Source organism: Protomyctophum bolini, assembly GCF_963924005.1.
Source record: "Protomyctophum bolini genome assembly, chromosome: 16".
In the NCBI taxonomy this organism is placed as follows: domain Eukaryota; kingdom Metazoa; phylum Chordata; class Actinopteri; order Myctophiformes; family Myctophidae; genus Protomyctophum; species Protomyctophum bolini.
In genome coordinates this window covers 12842342-12870227 of record NC_137877.1, presented here as the reverse complement: position 1 = coordinate 12870227, position 27886 = coordinate 12842342, and the positions used below count along the sequence as shown (strand labels likewise).

Genomic DNA, 27886 nt, shown 5'->3' with positions numbered 1-27886 from the left:
AGCTGTGTCCGCTTCCAACACATGGCTTCCTGCATAAGCATGCAGACGAAGACTAAAGGAAGAACATTTGTGACCAAAATTTGACTGAGGGACTGCCATTGGATTTTTGAGTGGTGCAACCACTCCTACAACCAGCAATGTCCGTGTCCGCCTATGTGACTATGAGCATCATATAATGAGTACCAGTAGGGGCGCTGTTTGCCAGAAAAAGAGAGAGAGAGAGAGCGAGAGAGGGGGGGGGGGGGGGGGAGTTGCACCACTCGGTTCACACGGGTGTGACTTTTTTTTATGAAAGCAGGGAATCATGGCTTCAAATTGGTAATAGACATGAAATACTTTGAAAACCCACTGACATAGAAACATTTGTAGACTCGAGCTCAGGTCTAAATGAGTTAAACCAATGGTTCCCAGCCCTTTCTGATCAGGGCCCACTTGAAAATCTGACCACACGTAAGTCGCCAGATGGGTGGGCAGAGTGCATTTTCAGAACATGTCTGTGCACGCAACAGCTGTTACCATCTCCCAAACTGTGATCAGCCCTGGACAGCATCGTTCCTAAATGGAATGAATGTGCATTATACTTGAAGGTAAGAGTGGTTAGAGCCTAGTTTATTGCACCCTCTTGATGTATTGTATACAATAGTGTGAAAATAGTGGTCAATATTGGAATGTTTGCCTACAGTAAGTCACATAGTGGGGTAAGCTGCAAAATAAGTGGAGTATCTCTCCAATATGAAGACAATTACACCAACATTATTTTCAGAATAGTCAAATAAACAGTCCTCACAATTGCACTCAGGCTCCAAGTCATGCACAGGTCGAAGTCTGTCTGGGTCACGCTCCCGAACAAAAAGTTCTGTTAATTCAAATAAAACCCAGACGGGCTGATGATGTGACACTTTAAACCGCCGTCTTTAGCAGACATTTGGGGCTCCATTTTCGTACATGCTAAACCCCTCATCCCTAAACTTCTTTTTACTGCCTTTTATTTTTATTTTGAAAAACATTTTTGAATAGTTCAACTATGACACGTGCTTGTAGACTGGCCATTTTAACTTTCAAAAATGTTTAGCAAAATATTTAAAAAATAAGTTTAGGGATAAGGGGTTTAGCGGTGACGAAAATTGAGTCCTTGGGTTCCAACCCTCTGTTGCTCGGTATCTGCGGCCCGTCAACCTCGACAAAGTGACTTGACAAACGTTTTACTGAGGAGTTTAAGTGACGACGTCAGTCGAGTCGAGTCCGCGCCATCCCGCTGGCCTCGATGAAGGAGGACTGGTGGTAGCGGTGTCGCGAGGAGAAGTCAGCATTGTCCTCAGTCAGCTGCCTGGTTTCCATGCCGACGCCCGAGAGAGAGGGCGTCACCACGATCTGGTCCCTGGGAGACGGAGGCCTCCTGAGAGGAAAGGACACATGTAGTGGTGTAAGAATAACTGAGATTTTCTTTAAGTAAAAGTAGCAATACCACAATGTAGAAATGCAGTGTATCCCGATGCCTTTGGTTGATTTGAAGGGGAGAAAATGTTTTTTCTTTTGTCTTGAAGGGGCATGTTTAGCGTAGAAATAGTATTTTCTTATGGTGTAATTGAGGTCATAAAAGTTAAAATGTAGACAGGAGGAGCCGAGATTCAAACCGCCGACCACATGGATCATTGGACGACCTGTTCTACCTCCTGAGCCACAGTCACTCCAAACCGATATAGACCAGAGGCAAGTCTTTTGTACAAAGACTACAATCTATGAAGGTGTAAAAGTCAAATCCTGAATAATAATCATGTCAGGGTGACATCCTGAACTGAAACACACCTGCAGATGCTGCTCAACGTTGATTTGAGCCATCTGAAAAAGCTGAAGCGAGACGCAGCACCTGTAAAGAAATCAAAACACACACCGTTTATGATTGAAAATGTACCATTACGTTTGAAATGTACCATGGACCTGTATGCTAAAGTCGGTGTATACACTACATTTTTATGTAATGTCCTTTATTATGCCCTGTCCCGTCCAGTGCAGGGCCGGCTGCAGGATGAAATGACTAAGGGTGCAGATGAAAATTCTTAGGGTGCACAGGAAATAGTGTTATTTTATTTCAACATACAACTATAGCGTTGTTAAATCAAACGGGGTGATAACTGTACAAGTGCCTCCAGAAGGCGCTGTGGACTGTAGGGGTTTGGAGAAGTGTAGGACGGTTGTTACAGAATAAGAATGGCTTGTCTGTGACCGCAGCCCTGCACTGCACATTTAGTAAAACTTGTATCAGCCTGTTGCCATGTTGAATGATTTAACAATGCATAGCTGAATGCTGAAATATTTACTGCTGTTAAATAGGCAGCATTTATTTAATTTAAGTGTGGTATAGCTACAATCTGCAAACTCTTTATACAGTATTCAATCAATCAATCAAAAACCTGAGTTTCCGTCTGTTTCTACTGCAGCCGCAGCAGCATTTATTGAATTAAGTGTAGCCTACATGCATGCTACTGCATGCAATCTGTTATAAAGTATTCAATCAATCAATAAAAATAAATTGTCTGAACTGCAGCCACAGCCAGGTCGGACACATTTTCTAAAGCATAAAGCACTGTGCAAGAATAGGCAGAACAGGCAGTTGCCTAGGTGCCATGACCAACCATGCATTCTTTTTTTAACTCATATATACATATTTTTATATCATTAATTGAAAAAGCTCCTTCAAAATTTTAAGTTTTGACAAATCTAAGTTTGGGGCATCACAACACGCCCTCTGACTGAACTGACATCCCCCATGTCAGTTCATGTGTTCGGTGCCCCCCACCCCGGGGGACACCAAAAATCCTGCCTAGGGCACCAAATTGGCCCCCCACCCCGGGGGACACCAAAAATCCTGCCTAGGGCACCAAATTATAGGGCCGGCACTGTAATAAACGGATCGCCTGAACTGCAGCCCAGCCAGTGAGCCAGAGAGAGAGAGAGATCGAGGCGCAAACATCTCGCTCGTTCAAAAAGACAGCCATTCCTTCACCAAGTTCACCATTCTGTTGCTACTGCTACAATGATACAAAAAATAGAATAGTGAAAAAGAATTAAGCCTATAGCATAGCCTAAAATAGCCTGTTTCAGACAGACATGACAAATAAAACCAGCAGAACAAAATATGCCAGCTGAATTCCAACTGAACCAGTCGTAGATTGCAGCCTACCAATAATTAGGAAATGTCCGACATGGAAAGCAAAAGGCAGCACCAGCCTCCCAAACCAGCTAATGCTAAATTAGCTGTTTTATTGAAAAATATTCGAGTTGGGTAGGATTGTAGCTCCTGGCTTCTCTGTTCCCAAATCAACCGGCGGTGGGTGTGTGGTGTGATGGCAAGCTTAGTTTAGGCTTACCGAGGTGGAGTTCTTCCACAGCTAGAGCCAGGAGAGGGCAGATCTTCGGTCTTTGAATCACTTTGTTTTAATTTGTTTCGCACGCTTTTACTTTCCACAACAAAACACAACAGGAATCAGGACGAGGTGAAAGGGTGAAAATTAAAATCACTAAACTGTCCGTGGTCACGGTGCCACTGCTGAATAATAGGCTACTGCCTGCGCAGGCAGGTAATTGTAAATTGGGGAATTAGACTGGAGCTGCGCTGCAACGACAACGAGCAATTGATAGGCTGGATGTGGCTATATAATATTACTGGGTAAAACGGAGTGTTTTGATACTGATACTGTTATTGTTATCTCTATGACAATTATAATATTCTGAATATAATTTTGTTATTTTTGATATTGTCATAACTTTACATAGAACATAAACTGAGGGTGCACATTTTGCAACTGAGGGTGCTTTGCACCCCCAGGCACCCCCGTGACGCCGGCCGTGGTCCAGTGGCGTTTCCAGGAATTACATTTTGGGCAGGCAAGAATTACATTTTGGACAGGCAAGGTGTGTTGATTGTCGTCTCCCCGCGCACAATTGTAGCCCTAAAGGTTTTCAAAGAGATATACCTGCCAGACAGTAGGATACAGAGGCTGAAAGGCATGCATTTACATTCCAATTGGTGATTGAGGGTCGCGCTCTACCGCAACGGCCAACCAGCTGTCCACTAATTGTTCTCAGGTCTTGTTTTTGTCCTCTCTTTTTTCTCATTGTCTGGATTTTGACCAGGCCAGAAATGGATTTGGACAGGCAGACGCCTGTCCTCGCCTTATTGTAGATACGCCTCTGGTCCTGTCCAAATAAACCAATAAAGTAGTTGGGGTCTCAGAGATAGAAATGCCATTACATAGGGGGGGTCCGTAGAATAATGCATGTCAAACTAAGGGTCCTCAGTCCATTACAAATGTTGAGAATCACTCCTCTTATGGGGGGGTCCCTGGCATGTCATTTTAAATGGGTCAAGTGTCAATTTGGTATCTTAAAAGTGCGTAGGAGTGCAGTACTCTAGTGAGGTATGTGCAGCATCTCGTCGACCCCTACCACCTGTGACACAAGTGTTTCGCACTGCTGTGTTACACTCTGAAGCGTGTCATTGTGTGCTAGAGATGCCATAATAGCACAGTTGCACACGATGTCCCTATAGTCAGCTATTCTAGAAATCCTTAAGCCACAACAGCTGTTAAGCGAACACGCTGCAAATCAAAATCAGCCAAATTTGAGCCTATACACAGACACACACACACACACACACGACATAAGGTGTCCTGAGGATAATTGAAAGACATTTACAATACATATATCACAAGTTTTCACTCAGCCGATAGCCTCGATACCCAGGCTTTCATTTCGTCTGCGCGAAAAATGAAAGCCTGGATTTACGCATGGGCTGCACTGGCCTAAAAGTGGGATCGCTCCAAATTATGTGACGTCAGGGCTCTGAGTGGTGTGCACCCCTCAAAATAACCGTGAGGAAATCATTACCAGCGGAACTTCAAACAAGGCTATGCGAGGAAAATGAGGAGAATGGCTGAAGAACCCACCACACACCGTCTAAGAAAAAACCCAACGTGTGCCGACTCTGTGGAAATAACTTTGACAGTCTGTTAGAATAGAAAACTGTTAGGATTTAGAAGACAATTTCGACATCAGGCCTAAATGGGTTAATAAACTACGTTAAACTGGATTTTTCCACTCACTTTATGCATTACATATATACCCTCTATAGCGTGTTAGAGACACTGACCCATATACCTCCCCTCTATAGCGTGTTAGAGACACTGACCTATACCTCCCCTCTATAGCGTGTTAGAGACACTGACCCATATACCTCCCCTCTATAGCGTGTTAGAGACACTGACCTATACCTCCCCTCTATAGCGTGTTAGAGACACTGACCTATACCTCCCCTCTATAGCGTGTTAGAGACACTGACCCATATACCTCCCCTCTATAGCGTGTTAGAGACACTGACCTATACCTCCCCTCTATAGCGTGTTAGAGACACTGACCTATACCTCCCCTCTATAGCGTGTTAGAGACACTGACCCATAGGAAGACCGGGGCTTGTTTTCCCTATGTAGAGGAAGAGCATCAGGGCCACGGTGATGTTTGCCAAGGCGTAGACCCACTGGATAACAAACATGATGAGGAGGGAACACAGCGCCTGAAGGAACGCACACACACACACACACACACACACACACACACACACACACACACACATGCGCGCACGCACACACGCACGCGTAACAGATCCTTCTTTGATGATTCTGATGTCTATAAAGCATGCATGTTTTACTGTGTCACTTGCACCATATATGGTGCAAGTCACAAGTGACACAGGATAATACTGTTCAGAGCCTTAGATATAGACAGAGTTACGCAAACTCCGTTCACTTCATGGGGCTTCAGTCCAATGGAGGCACTCCTACATAGACTTCTATTGAGAATGGGGACAACATGGATTTGAAAGGCCTTTCCATGGTCAAAGTTGCCCTCCCCTGACTCCGATCAGAGCGACCCAGTGGTTGCAGAAGAACTTACTCCGATCAGAGCGACCCAGTGGTTGCAGAAGAACTTACTCCGATCAGAGCGACCCAGTGGTTGCAGAAGAACTTACTCCGATCAGAGCGACCCAGTGGTTGCAGAAGAACTTACTCCGATCAGAGCGACCCAGTGGTTGCAGAAGAACTTACTCCGATCAGAGCGACCCAGTGGTTGCAGAAGAACTTACTCCGATCAGAGCGACCCAGTGGTTGCAGAAGCTGGCATAGAACGAGTCCGGCATGGGTCTGATTTCTGAGCCTTGTTGTTCCGCCTTGTCTCTGTTAACTGGAACATATAATCATAATCACTGCATATTATAAAAGTAAGCGACTAACACTAACAATTATGCCCTCACAGTAATCTAAAATTAATTGATATACTGTAGCGTCACAATCATTTTAACCATATTTATTTTACTTTGGCTATTAAAAATAGCAGATATATATAGTGTCACTTCGTGCCACACTATTATATATGTCCTTTCAGATGGGCAACGTGATGTCGCTTCAGCGCTTTCTGAACTGTGACGCGTTGTGAGCTTGTACATCTGCTATTTTCAGCATGCAACCAAATGTTGCATGCAAAAATTACTTACACTGGATCTCTTGTCCACTATAGTCCCTTCCTAACATTTAGTCGAAATGTAGTTTTCATTTAGTTTCCATTTAGTTTTAGTCAGTGAAAAAAGGCTGTCGACGAACATTTTCTCTCTCATAGCATTAGTCGACAAAAGCAACAACACTGCACCTGTATTTTGATTCATCGGAGACCCGGCCAACTGGTCCAGCTCAACGCGGTCTGCTTTCGTCGGGGACCCGTCCCGTGCGTCCGAGGGTCCTCCGGAGCCTTGAGGCGTGGGCCCCCCACCCTGCAGAGTGGGGCCCCCACCCTGCAGGGAACTCACCTCCTGGTCTGGGTAAATCCAGCCCTGCGTCTCCTGGCTTCCCTGCTCGGCCGGCAGGGACACGTTGCTGTTCACGTCCAGACCGAAGCTGTCCATCAGCATTTGCTTGGTGGGCACCTTGCTCTCCCTCCTGCTCTTATTATATCTGCCGCTCTCCTCCCCTCCCGGCCCGGAGCACGGCGACGAGGCCCTCTCGGACCAGGCGTCGACGCCGCCAGTCGTGTGAAAGATCCGGTCCATGTCCCGGGTGAACTCCAGCAGCGTGCCTTCGGCCGGAGGACTCCCCCAGACTCCCGAGCCGTAGTATTTCTGCTGGGTGACTTCCAGCAGGGGCTTCCAGCTCTGCTTGGCCGAAGCCTTGGGGCCCGATGCTGACGACGTGCTGGAGGCCAGGGCCAGAGCGTCCCTCTTATCCTGGGCCTGGAGCTTGGAGGTCATGGCCACGCTGAAGTAGGAGTAGTCGATCAGGCTGTAGGTGAGCATGAAGTTGATGGTGACGATGGGCGCCAGCACGTTGACCCGGCCGATGAAGATGAACGCCATGGTCAGCAGGCTGGTCAGACAGATGGCCGCCACAGGGGTCCTGTTGGGGCCTCTCTGGTTAAAAAAAAGAGAGAAATAACAATAGATTTAAAATAAAAGAGGGATATAATTAATTTTGGTCCATTCATTCGCAGAAATCTCGATACAGCACAAGGTAAAAGAACACAGTCGCCCTGCTGCTCTATGTTCAAACCGGCAGCACAAATCCTATTAAGATTGGAAAGTGTGAACCAGCATAAATATCACATGGATGGAAACAGACTTTTGAAATGAGATTAGAATCGGATTTCTAACGATGTGTCTCGGTCTGGACACTCAGAAGGCTCTCTCGTCTCTTCCGGTCATACGACGGTGTCATTCTCAAATATAGCCGAACAACAAGCTCACAACTCGTCGCAACATTCCGTGAGCTTCCATTACTCATGCCTATGTCGTTATTATTATTATGTCGTTACCACAGCAACCAAAGCAGACATGTGTTGACAATATTTCTGAAGTCTGATCTCATCAGTGTGGACAGTCAATCCGAAAGATTGTATTTGAGAAAACAAACCAGATTTGCCCGCAATCTGAACATAGATCTCATTAATCAAACTAGACCGGTGCCCGGCTGTAGAGAACTGAGTCGGTAACGATGGAAGTTAGAGAACACATAGCCATGGGGTCCGCAAAATAATTCTGATTTCTTTTTTTTCTTCAAAAAAGTTTTTTCTTTTTGCCAATTAATTTTGGTATGTGTTATATGTGAGCTTACCACAATCACAGTAATCCTTAATCATATTCCATCATTCAAGGGCCTTTGGAAAGAGCATAGATTGGGGATAGAAATGAAACAGACTCCATGCAGTCACTTTCAGTTAGTGCGCTGCAGAGGCTGAGTGTGCGTGACGCAGATGTGACAATTTCGTCAACAAATAAAAACTAGACTAAAATGTTAGGCAGGGACTAGTGGACAAGAGATCCAGTATAAGTCATTTTACACTTGGTTGCATGCTGAAAATATCCGATCTACAAGCTTGCAGTGCGACGACATTATATAATGTCGTTAAACCTGTGGATGTGACTAGAGTTGATGCGTGCGTGAGATCTTGCATCTTAGCTTCACTCCCTAGCAGTCGGAGCTAAACTAAACTACTGTATATAAGCTCGCGTCTGGCCGGCCTCCAGGACTCGACCAGGGTTGGGCCCTGCCGGTCCGCCGGTCGGTCTCCCTTCCTGCGTTTGTTCTGAGGCTTTGATTTGGGACGGAGATGTCTAGGGCCTCATTCCAGTCCGCTGAGAGAGAGAGAGAGAGAGAGGTCAGCCACTATAGCCCGCCCGCCCGCCCGGCAGGGGAAGACCGAGGAAGCGGACAGGGGTCGTGGGGTCGCGGCCGGGTTCAGGGGTCAGGACGTGCACATTATTGTATGATGAGGAGGGGGTACGACGTGTCATTGTTGCCTCGTCTGCTTCATTATATAAGCGGCCTGTTTGTGTGTGTGTGTGTGTGTGTTTGTGTTTCTGCGGGTGGTGTATTGTAAGTCATGGCTCTAATGGACTGTAGTCCCTCTTGCGTCTGTGGGGTGGTGGGCTGGGTCACTCTATAATTAGGCAGTCTTCTCACCATTTCCCATGGAGTCCACCCACCACGCCCCCCGTGTGTGTGTGTGTGTGTGTGTGCGTACATGCACGCACGGTCGCACGCACACTCCCTCTGCTCTGCGCTACAATCGTTTGTGTCAGAGTTCACTTGGCTGTGGTACTATACAGTACTATGCTATATGTACATCAGTGGTTCCCAAACTTCTTCATGTAAAGGACCCCCAAATTGACACTAATTAGCCCGGGGACCCCCATTTGAATAGATATGCCAGGGACCCCCATGAGACAATATTTTTACGGCTCTAGCAGTGATTCTCAACCAATTTCAAGGACCCCCAGTTTGACATGCATTAGTCTACGGAGTACGGACCCCCATTGAATGGCATTTCTATCTCTGGGACCTCAATTTATATTGTAAAATCAATGTTAATCTAACTCTGAGAGTGTACAAATGGAACCAAATGGACCCTAACGGGTCCATTTGAAAGGCCCACACAGAAAGGCCCTTTTGCCAACCCCGCCTCGGGTATGGGCACTGATGACACGGAGGAGAAAACACGCCGCCAGCACCCACAGGCCCCGAGCGGGAATCGAACCCAGGACCTTCTAGCTGTGAAGCGACAGCACTACCAACTGTGCCACTGTGCTCCCGTACTGATTGTGTTTTAAGAGGACATCTCTCCTTCAAAGCATCCATCCATCCATCCATCCACCCACCCACCCATCCATCCATCCATCCATCCATCCATCCATCCACCCACCCCTTTCCCCAGGAAGGCCAGGGCGGGGACCACCCTCTCCTGGGCGACACACTGGAGGATCCTGGGTGCTCCGTACAGGCCGCCCATGCAGGAAGCCAGCGAGGAGATGTAGAGGCCCAGTAGAAAGAGGAAACCCACCAAGGAGACCTGGGGGGGTGGGGGTGGGGGAGAAGGAAAACAAACAGAGTTTCAGAGACTACACCCTGGCTCAGTTCCGCTCCAGCCAGACCTCTTAACGAAAACACAATCCCAAAACAATATGAACCTACACCGGCCTCCATTAACAACAAGGAACTACCATGAAGATTCTGGGATGGTTTGAAAGTAATTATCACTTTGTCACGGAAAGCAACAAAGAACATGTACTGTATACTGGAACTACTTTGTGGTACATCTATAGTATGCTTTAGAATCTATTGAAATATCGATATATACTGTATTCAAAATTACCTCAAAAATAGTTAGGATTAGATAATTGGTTCTCAAACATACACACCTGTGTGTGTGTGTGTGTGTGTGTGTGTGTGTGTGTGTGTGTGTGTGTGTGTGTGTGTGTGTGTGTGTGTGTGTGTGTGTGTAATTACTGCACTAGTGAGGGTAGTGTAATTGAATTTGAGAAATAGATATTGTGATTCCTCACTAGAGAAATTGTTTTTATAGTTGGAAAGAAAAAGATATTTAGGTGGGAAAAGACTCAGGTTGGGATTAGGATTAGATCCTTAAAGTTTGAATTTTTTTTGTTTTTGTTTTACCATTTTGAAAAACTATTTATAACAGATAGTTCAAATAGCCGATCTAAAAACTGTTGCTGTAGATCGGCTAGTTTCTAGTTTCTTAAAATAAATATATATATTTTTTAAAAGGCAAAGAAAATTTGCGTCCCCACTGACGAAAATATAGGGCCCTTGGAGCGATCGACCGATTCATACTTGTGTTGCGCACTGAAAATAGCCGACCTACAAGCTCGTAGATTTGGGGCTATTTGGGGCTTTAGTGTTTGGATAAAAAAGGGGAAAAAAACAGCCATTCATAAAGTGTTCATCCTAGAATGACGGTGATATCCTTTCAAGGATAGGAATACAAGTGCGTGCGTGCGTGCGTGCGTGCGTGCGTGCGTGCGTGCATGCGTGCGCTGTATGTCTGCTGCCTGAGCTCCACTCTCCGCCTGGCCTCGCTAAGAGCAGCTGTGTAAATGGATGGACCCCACAGAACACTTGTTCAGTACAGCCTGGTCACCAGCATCCATTACTGGTAACCGGTGAGGAACACCCATGTCCACATTCAACACTGGGAAAATCTTCTTTCTGCTGTTTTAGCTATTTGTATTTATCCTATAGCTGTGACAAAGTAGAGAGAGATGAGTTTAAATTAAATGTTAAATGTTTTGGGACTTATCTGGTTCAGAATCGCTAGTTCAGCACATTTACGCATTTATGTTGTTTATAGGCCAGCCTTCTGCTCTATACACTGTGTCCCGTTTTAATATTCTGTAGACTATCTTATATTATACAACAGGTCGTTTCGAGGAAGCAATCTGATTGGTTGAAACGGCTTCTAGCCGTGGATCAAACCAGCACCATGCACCACAGGCTAGCTAGTTTCTTGGGACATTTGTGGTCGTAGTGACTGTACATCTGTCATTAAAAATATATATTTTTTCAGCTATTTTCTTAGTTTCTCAGTGATGCTTGCGGAACTCGACTTTGTCTCTTTCCTTACCGCATCACTGTCGTGGCAATAATCACGTTAAACCACACCCTCTAGTGTAATATTGCTTAAGTGTCTGTCTGTACATGTATGTTGTTTTAGCACACCCTCGTTTCTAAAGTGTACTTTGCTAGTTTGCTCATTTGGTGCTTGCTTCCTAAATGTTGTTTAAACCAGTGGTTCCCGAAGTGGGGTCCGGGGGGTCAGCTAAATGTTAGTTTGGAACCAAATGGACCCTTATGGGTCTGTAACTCTGGGAGTGTACAGATGGAACCAAATGGACCCTTATGGGTCTGTAACTCTGGGGGTGTACAGATGGAACCAAATGGACCCTTATGGGTCTGTAACTCTGGGGGTGTACAGATGGAACCAAATGGACCCTTATGGGTCTGTAACTCTGGGGGTGTACAAATGGAACCAAATGGACCCTTATGGGTCTGTAACTCTGGGGGTGTACAGATGGAACCAAATGGACCCTTATGGGTCTGTAACTCTGGGGGTGTACAAATGGAACCAAATGGACCCTTATGGGTCTATAACTCTGGGGATGTACAGATGGAACCAAATGGACCCTTATGGGTCTGTAACTCTGGGGGTGTACAAATGGAACCAAAACCATTCTCTTGTGAGGACCAGGGAGATTGTACTCACAATATATATTTCTCAAATTCACATTCGCGCGCGCACACACACACACACACACACACACAGACACACACACACACACACACACACACACGCACACACAGTTTCCACAATGCTGTGACGCCGTCACCACTCTAGCCACCGGTGCCAAAAGCGTGAGGGGGAATTTGTACAAAGCCAGCTGCCCTTTGGATGGCATTACAAGAACTTAGGAGGGAGAACACACAAAACCACATCACCGCAACCAAAGTGAGCTCGTCACCGTGTGCACGTGTGTGTGTGTGTGTGTGTGTGTGTGGGGGTAATGAAAAGAAAAGGAAGGAAAAAATGAGTTTACCTTTTCCGCTATCAAGAAGTCATACCGCAGGGCCTCTCTGGTGCAGATGGCCCCCAGTAGGAAGACAAAGACCAGATAGAGGAACCACCTGTGGAGCCCCCCCCCCCACCACCACCACCAACAACACACAGCCAGCGTTATCCACGCGGCTTTCTCACACTATTAATAGGAGAATTATGTCAGCGCAAAAGTCTCAAATTACAAATACGGGGTCAACCAAGGATGATTGTTCCGTTCCGTTTCTATTCCAACGGAAAGGATGAGCTTGCCTTTTGTGAAAACGATGATCCTGTATAATGCCAGTGGTGCTCAGGGTGCTTATAGCATGTTACGTAGACAGTACTAGAATAGCATTTTATGTAGTCATAGCACTTTATAGTTTATATGTATAGTTTCATTATATAGATATTCCACCGTTCTTATCTTATGCATGTTTCACGATAACTACATTTTATGTATGTGATGTATTACCATGCTTTTGGTCTTGCTTAATGTAAATCTCTCTGGATTACGAGCGTCTGCTAAATGCCTAATTTGTAAATGTAAATTGTGAACATTTGGCTAAACAGCAGATTCCAAGCTCACAACGCGTGGACTCAACGTAACAGTGTAGTGTGTGTGCACGTGTAGATCGAGAGAGTCCTACGAGGTGAAGACAGCTGCCAGAGTTCCCAATGGGATGTTGTGTTCAGGACGCTGGAGGTCTGAACTCATGTTGAAGCCCGCCATCACCCCTACACACACACACACACACACACACACACACACACACACACACACACACACACACACACACACACACACACACACACACACACACACACACACACACACACACACACACACACACACACACACACACACACACACACACACACACACACACACACACACACACACACACACACACACACACAGTATTACGACTTTTAAATGAACGCTCTACTTCAAGAATGTCGTCATTTGTTTGATGAGGGGGGAGGGGCAGAACACCACCAGCAATCAGCAATCAAACACAAATGTTTGATCAAACCATGTGACTCCCATTGGAAAAGCATTGTGGTGGCCCAAAAAACCGACCAAACATTTGCTTGATTGGTGTTTGGTACGTGTGAATGAGGCCTCCCTGATTGGCCTCCCTGATTGACGGCGGGCTAATTAGTGTCAATTTGGGGGTCCTTGACATGAAAAAGTTTGGAAACCACTGCATTAGAAGACACAGCTCCATTCGATTTCCTGAAAAGTATAACGCTATTGGACAGGACTAGACAGAGACGATATTAATATGGCAATCAAAATGTGTGAATAACTGAAGGTTCCTCACCGGTTGCAGCGGGGAAGAACACCCCGAAGACGGTGAAGAAGTTTTCTCCGGGGCTGTAATCTGGCAGAGAGTTGTTACCCAGCAGCTCCGCTGTGTACCCAACGAAGCCATGCTCTGCAGAGGAGGAGAGAGAGAGACCAGGGGTGATTTGGACAGCACATTTACATTTTACGTTGTAGTCATATAGGCTCTTGAATAGTTTTCATTTGTCACTTTTTTTGTTTGTCACTTTCATGTTTTTGGCTTTTTCTGCCTTTATCGATAGTAGTAGAACAGGGATTCTCAACGTTTTTTGGCTGTATGGGGACCCCCTCTGGGGACGCCCGGAAATGCGTTGGCCATGTCACGAGGCGTGACCATATATGGAGGCGTGGGGGTGACTAACTAACTGACGCACGGGAGGTTGCAGGTTTTCGTAGTAAACGTGAACCTACGGTCGCAACAAGTCACGCGGCAGGCTGTTTTGCGCCAGTGTTTTCCTCAGAGCGGATGAGGGTTGCTCATCCTCATAACAGCTGAATAGATGGGAATGGAATTGGAAATTCAACACGAGCTGTCAGCGTCGCAGAGGAAGCAAAGATGAGAGATCCACCGAGAGACAGTGGTTTAGTGACAGAGATGTGGAGTAGGTCAGAGACGTGGAGCAGTGACTCGTGAGTGCCAGTTAGTGACAGAGATGTGGAGCAGGTCAGGGGAAGGTTGATTCACTGACAGTATTCTAGACATCAAACAGGGCATCACTGAAACACTAGCCTCGGAAACCCAGACATTTTTATTTCCAGGGAGAATGTTAGGATGGGACTAGTGGACAAGAGATATAGTATAAGTCATTTTACACATTGTTGCATGCTGAAAATAGCTGATCTACAAGCTCACAACGCGTCGCAGCACGACGTGTTGTTAGCTTGTAGATCGTCTATTTTCAGCAAGTGTACGTGTTCTTACACGTCTCCACTGATTTGGGGCACGGTTTATAATCCAGAGAGCCTGAATCTGAAGGGTCCGCCTATGTGTTACAACACCGGTCATTTCCCGCTGGGTTATCTTACTATGGGAAAGAATGTGTTCTCTCAGATTAATGACATGTTTATCCAAAAGGAAGTCACCGCCCTTTTCAGAAGCTGAGCCGCTTCCAAGTCTGAGTGGGGGGAGAGAGAGAGGCCGAGAGAGAGAGCTGAGAGAGAGAGAGAGAGAGAGAGAGAGAGACAATTGCATGGTCGCTCAATCTTTTCTTTTGTTTTAGAAATACAGCACTGCATGACACTAAACTAAGCCCAAGAAGGGATGGACATATAGCATGCACTCTGCCCTGATTTCCACAGCTAAGGAACAACTTAAGGAGGCTTTAAAACCCAAAGATCAGACCCCAGATATCAACATATAATCGGGAGTCTCTCCTAAACTCCCAGAGTCCATTCTGTGAGTCCGGCGGCAGCGAGACCACCCTTTATCCAAACAACCCTGGTGTGTGTAACTATAAGCCGGCCAGGGCGGTCAGTGTCCATGTCTCCACCATGTGGGCTACCCCACCCTTGTTATAACACCACGCTCTGACACACACACACACACACACACACGCACACGCACACGCACACGCACGCACGCACAGGGGAGAGAGAGAACATCAAGCCAATTAACTCAAGGGTGGTCACTTGCACGTGTAGATGTAGCAGCGGTGTAATTGATGTACTCAAACTAGCATTAAGTTACTTAATTGCACATTTGCTTACTAGCGTTAAGTTACTTGACATTTACTTACTAACATTAAGTTACTTAATTGCACAATTACTTACTAAAATTAACTTACATTTACTTACTAACATTAAGTTACTTGCACAATTACTTTTTTTAAAGATTTGTTATGGGGCTTTTTCTGGCATTAACGAGAGTATCAAGTGAAGAGAGAGACAGGGAAGGGGAGAGACACACAGCAAAGGTCGTCATGAACGGGACTCAACACGCAACGCACTTTTAGGCCAAAGCCTATACTGTATGTGCCGTGGCATGATGCGCCTGGACTGCACTTGGCCAGCGGGCGCCCCACAATTACTAACATTAAGTTACTTGCATTAAGCTGAACAATAGGAGTATACTTCCACCATACTGGCTGTGTGTCTGTGTGTGTGTGTGTGTGTGTGTGTGTGTGGTAATGTCATTATAAGTCAACAGGCCAGGCGTTATTCAGCTTGAAGAGCTCCCAATAGATATGTGGAGTCACTCTCCGTCCTCAAGGAGCAGTTCACTGATTGATTATGACAAGTCCTTTCCTGTGATATACTGTTACTTTAAAGGGACATTTCATCGCTGGAAGAAACTGCAGTCACTCGGTGTTAATATTTGTAGTATAGATAACATTAGCACAATCTGAAATTTGCACCCTATGGCCAGAAACATAATGAAGTGTGTGTTTGGCTAGGCTAGCTAGTTTCTTGGGACATTTGTGGTCGTAGTGACTACTACGACCATTTGACCGCATCCCTGTCGTGGCAATAATCACGTTAAACCACACCCTCTCGTGTAATATTGCTTAATTACACTTTATTACACGTTTGCCTTTTAAAACTATAATCTCACCTGGCAGATATGACAAAATACCAAATACCAAAATGATAATCTTAAGGTCTCCACACACCGGGCGTGAATTCGGATTTGTAAGCGGCTTTTCTCGCCGAAAAACGCGGCCAGTGCATGTGCAACCACCTTTATAGTTTTAAAATAGTGGAAATAGCTGATCTCCAAGCTCTTACAACAATGCAACATATGGCATTAACAACATTGAGAACCAGTGGTTCAGAGCTTAAAGGACAACTTTAGTTTTTTTCAACCAAGGCCCATGTTTTAGGTTGTTATTAGATAAACAAAAAGATGAGTGTTTTTTCATTTGCTGCTTTCTTTCGTTTTAGGGATTTTAGCTGTTTTTGACAGGGGGAGCGGGGGCATTCGAGCATGGGGCTAAATATGTATTTTTTTACCAAATGTTATAGCGATTTTATTTATTTATTATTTACTATAGCTCTACTACACTCCAATAAATTACATCTGGCCACAAAAGATCACAGGATCTACTGAATATGAAGGTAGCCTACTGGGGGGAAGCCACACTGTGTCATAGGCTCAATATGTCAGTTTGACACATTCAGTAGATCTTGTGATTTTTGTGGTCAAATATAATGTCCTGGGGTCTATTAGGACTATAGTAAATAATAAAAAAATAAATCGCTATAACATTTTGTAAAAAAATACATATTTAGCCCCATGCCTGAATGCCCCCGCCCCCCTGTCAAAAACAGCTAAAATCCCTAAAACGAAAGAAAGCAGCAAATTCTTAACTCAATTAACACTCATCTTTTACTTTCTCTAATAACAACCTAAAACATGAACCTTGGTTGAAAAAAAACTAAAGTTGTCCTTTAACTGCCCCATATGGGAAATTCATTTGAAGAAACCCTTGTTTTTTTTACTCGTACCGAGCATGCAATCTGCAGGGCATGTGTCAGCCCGAGGAGGGAAATTGCCAAGGTATTGTTTGCTGCGACCAAAACTGCCTGAACCGCAAGGCAATTTTGCGCTGCTGCCTAGCTGTGCCGTCAAGTTGAAATACAACCAGAGGCAACGCCTTTCGATTCCGTCCGTCTGTTTGAAGCCTCCATCCCATCGAAGGGGGACAGGAAGCCATAATGTGCTTCCTGGGTCTGGGGTTTTTTAGGGTGTTAACCCGACTTCACCCAACATTTTTGGACAGTGACACAAAGACATGAGGTCCAGAGTTGAGGCGTAGAGTCCGTCCGGGCTTCATCCCTTTCTGATCTGCTGCATCTTCGCTTTTCATGTGATTCCTTACTAACAACAGTGGGAAGTGGGAACAGTGGGAACCTCTAGCAAGCAGTGTTGTTTTTGGCAGCAAATTTCTATTTTAGTCAACTGGAATGGTTAGTCTAATGGTGTTAGTCTAGTTTTAGTCGACTAAATCTAAATCTGCAATACTAAAATGTATTTTGGCGGGCCTCGATGCCGTCCGTCTTAATGGCTCATTTTAAACTTGCTGAAAATAGCCGATCTACAAGCACACAACACGTCGTGCTGCGACGCGTCGTGAGCTTGTAGATCTGCTATTTTCAGCATGCAACCAAGTGTAAAATGACTTATAGTGGATCTCTTGTCCACTAGTCCGTTCCTAACATTTTAGTCTAGTTTTTATGACGAATTGTCAATACATTTAGTCATTTAGTCATCATAGCTTAGTTTTCATTTAGTTTTTGTCAGTGCAAAAAGGTAGTCGATTGTGCAAAAAGGTAGTCAATTTTTCGGCTTAGTTTAAGTCGAGGAAATCAACACCTCTAAGCCTACATTACAGGCTGGGAATCCTTGGAATCCTTCAATTTTTTTGTTGTGGGGCAGAACACAGCCATCAAACAAAAATGTTTGGTCAAATCATGTGACTGCCATTGGAAATGCATTGGGGCGGTCATTAAACACGGACAAGACACGGACAAGGCAGGTGTCTTTTAGGTGTGAATGAGGCCTTACTGAACAGCATTAGTGGAGCGCTCGGTGGCACAGACATATTCAGTAGATGTTTTCATTGAATTTTGACACCTGGCCGCGAAGACATATAATGCCATGCAGCAGTCAGCTGCGTGATGGTGATGTATGGAGGTTTGTGGAACCCACCACTGGGCCTGTCGGTGACAAGTGTGCGCAGGCAGCTGGCCTCGACAGGTCTGATTAGAGGCGTTATCGTCGTGTAAACACATGTCATGGCTCGCTTTCATTCTCCGTCTGGCAGGTAACCAGGCCCCCGTTCGTCTGCGCCCGGTGAGAGAGAGAGAGAGAGAGAGAGAGAGAGGGTGAGAGAGAGAGAGAGGGTGAGAGAGAGAGAGGGTGAGAGAGAGAGGGGGGGGGGGCAGGCTAGACCAGAGCCTTAGATATAGACAGAGTTACGCAAACTACGTTCACTTCATGGGGCTTCAGTCCAATGGCGGCTCTCCTACATAGACTTCTATTGAGAATGACCAACTGGGCCAAGTCCTGGACCGGAAGTAGGCAGAAATGCATTGGACTCAGGCAACAGCCCAGCTTTAATGATCTTAAATCCCTTTATTTTAGATTGTTTTGTAGTCATAGTACAGAGACTAAAGAGACTTTAGCTGTCACTGTACAATACTTTAAAACAGTTGTCATGTTGCACACATGCTTAAAATAGCTCTTATTTGCACTGCCCTCGTTGAAAACAATGCATTTCCAACTCCAGCTTGTCTCAGTTCAGGCTGCATGAACAGCACTCGAGCGCTCAGTTTGTGCCCCCTCAATGTCGTAACTCTTCTATTAGATGGCTCTGGGCTAGACTAGAGCTCTTGGCTAGCTAAAGGGCCTCCCACACTGTCTGCGAATGCCGCGCGTCAAAACAGCCGCCTCCTTTATTTTCAATGAACCTCTCGCACACCGGCGGCGTCCGACGCGCGCTGGCGCCTCGCCTGACGCGCCGATAGAACCAGTTCTATTTTCCGTCGCGCCACGTCGAACGGAGCCGGTGTGTGTTGGGCTTTAGATGGGACCAGCTGGCACTACGCCAATCATGATATCACCACTAGGATGCCGATTTTATGAATGTTTTTATTTTAGATTATCGTTTTTATAGCAACATGGCAAAATGTGCAACGTGTCGCAGTGCAGCACATCGTGCCCTTGGACATTTTCTTAAAATTGATTTACTAATCCTCCTAACCCCAACCTGAATCTATTCCTAATTGTAAGCCTAACTGTAATGATCTTTTTCTGAAAACAGAAAATAACCTGTCCTACAATGTCTATTTCTGGAATTGTACTATACACCACACGCACGCACGCGCACACACACACACACACACACACACACACACACACACACACACACACACACACACTCTCTCTCTCTCTTAATTAGAAAAACCTGGTCTATCCATTATGACTCACTCTCCCACTACCCACAGTGGTGGACAAAGTACTCAAGCCCAGTACGTATAATGTAAATACTGCTGGTCAAATATCTCCAACATTGCGGCTGTAGGGAAAGCTTGAATTATCCTCTTTCAATCTGTATAGTGTTTGTTTCATAAATATCAACCGTAGACATGTTATGAGCTACTTCCTGTCAAGACATTTTCAGACTAGTATCAGACTATGGAAGCGCTCGTTATCAGTAAAGCAACCTCCTGCTGCACTACGTGCACATTCAAAACAGGTGGAACGCAGGGCCGTTGAGTGATAGTCAACGAGCGCATAACATGTCTACGGTGGATTTTTATGAAACAAACACTTTACAGATTGAAAGAGGACAATTCAAGCTTTCCCTACAGCTGCAATGGGAAGTATCACCTGGCAAGATGGCTGCGGTCTGAATATGGCCAATAGCAGTATATTTGGGCTGTGCCCAGCTGTGGTGGTGATGTGGGATTAGGGATGATGGAGTGGTAAAGTTCCATCTTGCCAAGCTAACCACCACCAGCGGTCTGGTTTGAGTTTCTCAGTGCTACAAATTTTTTTATTTAAGTAAAAGTAGCACAGTGCAGAAATAGTCAGTTACAAGTAAAAGGCCTATATTCAAACTTTTACTCGAGTAAAATGTTCAAAGAGTATTTAAAAAAAAACAAAAAAAGTTTTGCCTCTAAGATGTAGTGGAGTATTATCCATGCAGTATTGAAAAATACATTGAGTACATAAATAGTACTTGAGTAAGACAGACACAGAGAGAGAGAGAGAGAGAGAGAGAGAGAGAGAGACACACACACAGAGAGAGACAGAAAGAGACAGAGAGACAGACACAGACAGAGACACAGAGAGAGAGTGGGAGAGAGAGACAGAGACAGAGAGAGAGAGAGAGAGAGAGCACGCTCCACCCTTCTAGAACTCTTTGCTCTTCCCTCTGAACAGGAAGTTGATAATCAGTGAGAACAGGAAGCGCGGGGAAGGACTTCCTGAAGGCCAGCATAAAGAATACATTCTATTGAAACAAAAAGGCAACAATGTTCCCCCCCCGCCCCCAGCCCCCCCGCCACACCACACACAGTGTTGATTTGGACAGCAAAGTTAGATTTTAGTTTTAGTCATCTTGAATAGTTTATTTAGTTTTAGTCACATTTTAGTCACCTGGAATGTTTTAGTGTTCGTATGTGTTCGTTAGTATCGTGTTCATAAGATTTTAGTTGAATAAAATCTTATGATATTTGGTCGACTAAAATGTGTTTTGGCGGGCCTTCATGCCGTCGTATTGACCGATTTTACACTTGCTGAAAATAGCTGATCTACAATCTCACAAAGGAGTCGCGCTGCGAGTGCGACGCATTGTGAGCTTTTCGAGACCTGTGCCCCGAGTGGCACTTTATATTGGATTACTCGGCGACACTGAAAATGAGTTTAATTACTCTGTGTAATTTCGAGAATAAATCAAACTTGAATGAGTGAGCAGCTTTGCGGTGAAGATAAAAACACCCCAGCAGGTACAGTATGGGTTTAAGGGCAGATATGCAGCAAGAAAAGTAAACCACACAGGGCCTACAAAGCTCAGAATGAGAGGAAAGTATGGTGCCACAGTGCCCTCTACTGGCAGACACAGCTCAATGACACTGCCCCACAATAACTCAAAGCCATAAAAGTTAAGTACATTTACACAAGTACTGTAGTACAATTTAGAGGTTTAATTGAGTATTTCCATTACTCAATAATATCAATTAGTCTGCACTTAGTTACAAGTTAAGATGCAACGCAACTGCTAATTGGCTCTAAATTCATTGCTATTTTGTCCAAAAGTGCCCTCTTACGGGATTAACACTCTCTGCACGTCCCTGTGGACACTGAGGGCATAGAGGGCAAGTAAAGCAGCCTACCTGGGTCCAGGTGTGTGATTAAAGCAGCCTACCTGGGTCCAGGTGTGTGATTTAAGCAGCCTACCTGGGTCCAGATGTGTGATTTAAGCAGCCTACCTGGGTCCAGGTGTGTGATCAAAGCAGCCTACCTGGGTCCAGGTGTGTGATTAAAGCAGCCTACCTGGGTCCAGGTGTGTGATTTAAGCAGCCTACCTGGGTCCAGGTGTGTGATCAAAGCAGCCTACCCGGGTCCAGGTGTGTGATCAAAGCAGCCTACCTGGGTCCAGGTGTGTGATCAAAGCAGCCTACCCGGGTCCAGGTGTGTGATCAAAGCAGCCTACCCGGGTCCAGGTGTGTGATCAAAGCAGCCTACCTGGGTCCAGGTGTGTGAAGGTGCCCAGCACAAAGTCCAGCGTGGACACGGCCAGCAGGGCCAGCAGCAGCAGCTGCAGGCGGACGATCCACTTGACCCCGGCCAGGTTGATGCCCAGCAGGGCCAGGAGCACGGCCGCAGACATGGCGCGGACCGCCCACTCGCTCTGCAGGCCCAGCACCTCCGCCACGGACTCGCTGAAGCCTGTGAGGTACATGGCCCCGGCCACACACTGGAAGAGGGGGGGACGTGACATGACATCAGTGTCGTTTAGTTTTAGTGGACTAAATCTAGTAACAATTTACAATTTAGGCATTTAGCAGACGCTCTTAATCCAGAGCGATTTACATTAAGCAATAACAAAAGAATGGCATACATCACATATATAAAAAGTAGTTATCATGAATCATGTATAAACTAAGAACGTAACAGCGGAATATCTATGTAAATTATACATACTATACTATATTATACATTGTGTACTATAAAGTGCTATGACTACATAAAATGCAATTCTAGTGCTGTCTACGTAACAAGCTATAAGTCTGTTTAGTTGATTTGTAGATCTTTTATTTTCAGAATGCAACCAAGTGTAAAATGACTCATACTGGATCTCTTGTCCACTAGTCCCTTCCTAACATTTTAGTCTAGTTTTTATTTGTTGACGAAATTGTCAGTATATTTAGTCTTAGTTTAGCTTAGTTTTTATTTAATTGAAAAAGGTAGTCGACGAAAAATGACTTATTATTACATGGCTTCATGGTTGAATGATTGAATCGCAGAATACAGCTATGTGTTATTTCTGGATAATAACCGTTCCGCTCTATAACGGACCGCTGGCTAATCAAAGGCCTTGGAGCACCTGATAATGTGCCCAGCTTGATTTACTGCTGTTTCCAACATGACCTGTCCGAACACGTAGAGGAGTCCCATCCCATCACTGGGACGTTGTCCCCCCTGACCTCTCTGACCTGTCCGAACACGTAGAGGAGTCCCGTCCCATCACTGGGATGTCCCCCCTGACCTCTCTGACCTGTCCGAACACGTAGAGGAGTCCCACGGTGCCGCCCACGCGGCCTCCCAGCGCCGTGGAGACCATGGAGTAGACTCCGCCTCCGTTGCGCCCGGCGCCGCCGCAGCGCTCGCACAGCCCGATGCCCGACATCACCGTCACCAGGGCAACCAGCACCACCACGGACACCAGGAGCATGCCCAGCAACACGCCCGTGTTCCCCTGGAGGAGAGGAGAGGAACTACATATAAACACCAGCAACATGCCCGTGTTCCCCTGGAGGAGAGGAGAGAAACTACATATAAACACCAGCAGTACGCCCGTGTTCCCCTGGAGGAGAGGAGAGGAACTACATATAAACACCAGCAACACGCCCGTGTTCCCCTGGAGGAGAGGAGAGGAACTACATATAAACACCAGCAACATGCCCGTGTTCCCCTGGAGGAGAGGAGAGAAACTACATATAAACACCAGCAGTACGCCCGTGTTCCCCTGGAGGAGAGGAGAGGAACTACATATAAACACCAGCAACACGCCCGTGTTCCCCTGGAGGAGAGGAGAGGAACTACATATAAACACCAGCAGTACGCCCGTGTTCCCCTGGAGGAGAGGAGAGGAACTACATATAAACACCAGCAACACGCCCGTGTTCCCCTGCAGGAGAGAAACTACATGAAATACTATGAAATGTGACGTTTAACCCATTTAGACCTGAGGCCGATTAAGTAAAAAAAAATGTGGGTACTTTTTCCACCACTGTTAATGAATGTGTATAATGAGTGTCATGTCCGCTCACCACCAGGAACCCGGTGCGGAGGAAGAGGACCACGCCAAAGATGTTGATCATGCAGGTGGTGAAGACGCCATCCCAGGTGCCGAAGAGGACCGGCTCCCACACGAACAGCTGCACCCTCCACCAGGGCTGGCTGGGCCGCTGCAGGCGCTGCATGAGGCAGATGGTTTATGCTAGAGATGATAACCCTAACCCTGGGCGGCGCTGCACGCACACCAACATGAGGTTCACACTAGAGATGATAACCCTAACCCTCCACTAGGGCTGGCTGGGAGGCTGCAGGCACTGCACGCACACCAACATGAGGCAGATGGTTTATAAATGGTAAATGGTGCATTTATATAGCGCCTTTATCCAAGGTTCTTTACACAGATGATTGTGCATTACATTCACACACACACACACACACACACACACACACACACACACACACACACACACACACACACATTCATACAACGATGGCGGCGGAAACCATGCAAGGCACCAACCAGCATACTCAGTGTCTTGCTCAAGGACACTTTGACACCAACTCTGGGGGAGCCTGGGTTCGAACTGGCAATCTTATTGCCAGAAGTGTGCTGAACTTTAGAAGCAAAGGCTGAATGAGCGCTAAAGCGGTGAAACAGAATCAGATCTGTGCCCCTGGAAGTTTAAATAAGTATAAACACAAACAAGTCACATGGATTGGAATCAGATTTTTGCAAATGAGCCACATTCAGAGGTGGTTTCAAAACTGATTTCAGGAGATCTGAACACAGATTCCATGTGACTTGATTGTGTTTAGACTTATTTAAACACATCAGATTTAAATCCTGGACGTCTGGTGCACAGATCAGATTCAGGGCTGGATTTGGCTGCCATGCAGTCTGAACACGCAGATCTGTGACAGATCCGATCTGCACTTGCAAATGAGTGTGAACAGTTCGGGCCAAAAAATCAGATTTGAGAAATGAATCAGATTTGAATGGGATTTGACTGGATGCGACTGCAGTCATAGGGCCTTAGAACATTATTAATATTATTAAGACTGCGGGATTCTATGTGACTCGTTTGTATCTAAACAAATCAGATTCCAATCTGGATGTGGCACAGATTCAGGCTGGATTTGGCTGCCATGTGTGATGGCCCCTACACACTGTAGGAGTTTTACAGCTGTCTGCGAGTCATCAGATCATTACTGTATGTATTTCACACTACAGGAGTCTTTTATTTTATTTTATCAACTGTCATTATATTTGTGTGGCTTTCACACTAAACGATTGGTCGCCGACTAGGCATCACACACTGCAAGAGTTCACCAAGATGCGATCCAGACCCGATACATATAGCCAGGTTACATCATTTGTTTTTTATTCCAATTCATTCAAGCGCGAGACCGACACACACGCGAGATCGTGCAGTGTCTACTAGCTAGCCATACTGTAAATGGGGCCATTTGAGTCTGGAGACGTTTATGCATTTAACTCAAGGTAACAAGGTTGTACAGTACCTGGGCATCCTCATAGAACAGATCATGGATGTGTGTGTGGCTGGTGAAGGCTCCAGGTGCTCTCCCGGGCCTCGGCGGTCCCACGCCGGACCACCCTGTGGGCTGCACGGTCTCCATGGCAGGGGATGGAATCGATTACCGTGACTCTGTGCCCTGCACGCGTCAGTAGGGTAAATGGTGCATTTATATAGCGCCTTTATCCAAGGCACTTCACATAGATTGTGCATTACATTCACCCATTCACACACACATTCATACACCGATGGGAGCGGAAACCATGCAAGGCACCAACCAGCACATCAGGAGCAATTTGGGGTTCAGTGTCTTGCTCAAGGACACTTCGCCACTAACTCTGGGGGAGCCCGGGTTCGAACTGGCAACCTTGCGGTTACCATCTGGCCACTCTACCCCTGAGCCACAAGGGTTACCTAAAATAGCAGATCTACAAGCTCACAACACGTCGCATCCAGACACATTGAGAGCTTGTAGATTAATGGGCATTTCAGCTTACATTACGTGTAAAACTCAACTATATGAATAGGCCTTTGGAACAGTGTACAACTGTACACTGTACACTGTACAGTCACAGTGGATGACTTCCCAGGCTACACTTCTTCAGAATAGAACACTTTAACCCTGGTAACCCGATATGTGGTCAGTGTTGTTTTTGTCGACTAAAACGAATATGAAAAAACAACACTGTATGACGCTTCACAACAATTTAGAATGCTTTGATTCATAATTTGAGCAAAAAGTATGCTTCAACATTTGCCTCCGAGATGTAATGGGGTACAAGAATAAAGTATCAAGCCAAATACAAGTAAACTTTATAGAAAAGATTAGAGTAAATCTATTTAATAACTTTTCCCACCACAGGACAGTATAACAAACAGAGCCTGCGGGAAGGTTATTAATTATCCCTCAACTCTTGCTCTGAGCTTTTTCTTCATTAACTTGTCACAGCCTGTTAATTCTGTTTACACAGCCTGTATCCGTTATGATTATTCACTATGCCGAGAGGAGTTCTGGGGATTTGTTAAAGCTGCCTGCAACCCACTCGTTCTCAAAAAACTCAACCGTTTTTATGTCAAGGACCCCCAAATTAATATTAATTTGGCCCCATCTGAAGATTATATGTTGTGCCTGGGAGGGACCCCCATAGTTTTTTTTTAACAAAATAACACCACCATTTGTGTTAATAAAATATGAAAAAAAGTTTGACTTTTTTTTTCTCCCAAGATATTCTGAAAATAGCAGCTCTATACAGCCTGTAGTGTAGACAGTGTGGATCTTTGGTGATTTTGAAGCTATATTAACTAATTCAGCTGGGGACCCCTTAGCTGGAGCCCCCCTCTTGTAAAACAGTAGATATTGGGGGACAGATTTCAATCCCGAGTGCATATCTGATTACCGTATATAGACTAGTAGGCTACGTCTTGGCCTGTAAATCAAGCATTAGTCTATTCAATTTAAATTAGACTTATAAGATGACTGATTGCACTTTGCAGTGTCTCAGGAGACAAACACAGGTGTGGCTGTACAGCCATAGCCTAAACCCAGACGGACACCCGGCCGGATCCATTTAATGTGATTATGTGCATGACAGGTGTTCTGTTGTGTTGACTGAGCAATCATTTTACAACAGAAGAAAAAACAGACTGGAGTTGAGTTCATGGTTACCGACGCAATTATCATGACATTACTGGTGAAATCATCGAATTGAAATTAATAGCCATATATGCGTCGATATCAGATACCCTGTTGATCACACATTATTTAAATGATAATTAGCCTACCTGCCTGGATGAGGGCAACGAAACGCGATCCTTTAACTTCCAATAGCCCACTAAAACAACTCCATGTCAGAAACGAGAGAGAGAGAGAGAGAGAGAGAGAAAACTTGGCGGAGAGCAGTTCTATTTATTTATAAAATACTTTTATTGTTGCCCAATTCCCCTGATTAACTCATGTATCCGAAGACTCAGCTGTTTTCTAATAACGCTACGTGGTCAAGAGAGTCAGCAGCCAAGCAGGTAGGACCTGCTTTGACCAATGTTATTTTAAGGTGTGTGTTGATCATCAAACACTCTCGCCAAATGGCCTTGTTTGGCTTGTTAGTTTTGGCCAGCCTTCAGTTCACCCCCCCCCCCCCCCCCCCCCCCAGCCCTTCAGTTGGTTGGCACAGACAGGAGCCTATCAGCGTCAAGCCTGGTCTAGTCGTCGTAAAATAATTTAAAAAATAGCAGATCTACAAGCTCACAACGCGTCGCGTTCGCCATGCTTTGTGAGCTTGTGGATCTGACACATTCGCCGAGCGACACTAGCGTACGGCGGACTATAAATACCATTAAAGCACTCTGACATTCAACAACGTCAAGCAGTGCAGTGGTAGCCTGGTAAAACTACTCCCCCAGCTGGACAACATTTCATTCTGCCCAGGCTGCAGTGGTGGAAACAAGTAGCCTATACTTTTACTTAAGTAAGTCAAGTACACTTAAGTGTGTACTGCAAAGTATTGGTATCAACTGTCAAAATGTACTTAAAGGGAGGGGCATTCCACTAATTTTCAAGATTTTACTATCTCATTAATATACCTTAGAGCTGTTAAATGGAAGTGGAAA

The 27886-nt window shown here is 45.5% G+C and overlaps 1 protein-coding gene across 1 annotated transcript; it reads right to left on the bottom strand.

The window, feature by feature from the left end:
• Positions 1-1134: 1134 nt before the first annotated feature.
• slc12a8 (solute carrier family 12 member 8) lies at positions 1135-27230 on the bottom strand. Its single transcript, XM_080785298.1, has 14 exons — positions 27062-27230; positions 25266-25418; positions 23777-23923; positions 23002-23202; positions 21969-22200; positions 13755-13868; positions 13077-13164; positions 12431-12518; positions 9742-9888; positions 6700-7453; positions 6140-6237; positions 5452-5569; positions 1807-1867; positions 1135-1396 (listed from the first exon to the last, which is right to left on the bottom strand). The coding sequence occupies exons 2-14, from the start codon at positions 25380-25382 to the stop codon at positions 1228-1230; spliced, it is 2334 nt and encodes a 777-aa protein (XP_080641424.1). The 5' UTR covers positions 25383-25418; positions 27062-27230; the 3' UTR covers positions 1135-1227.
• Positions 27231-27886: the final 656 nt, after the last annotated feature.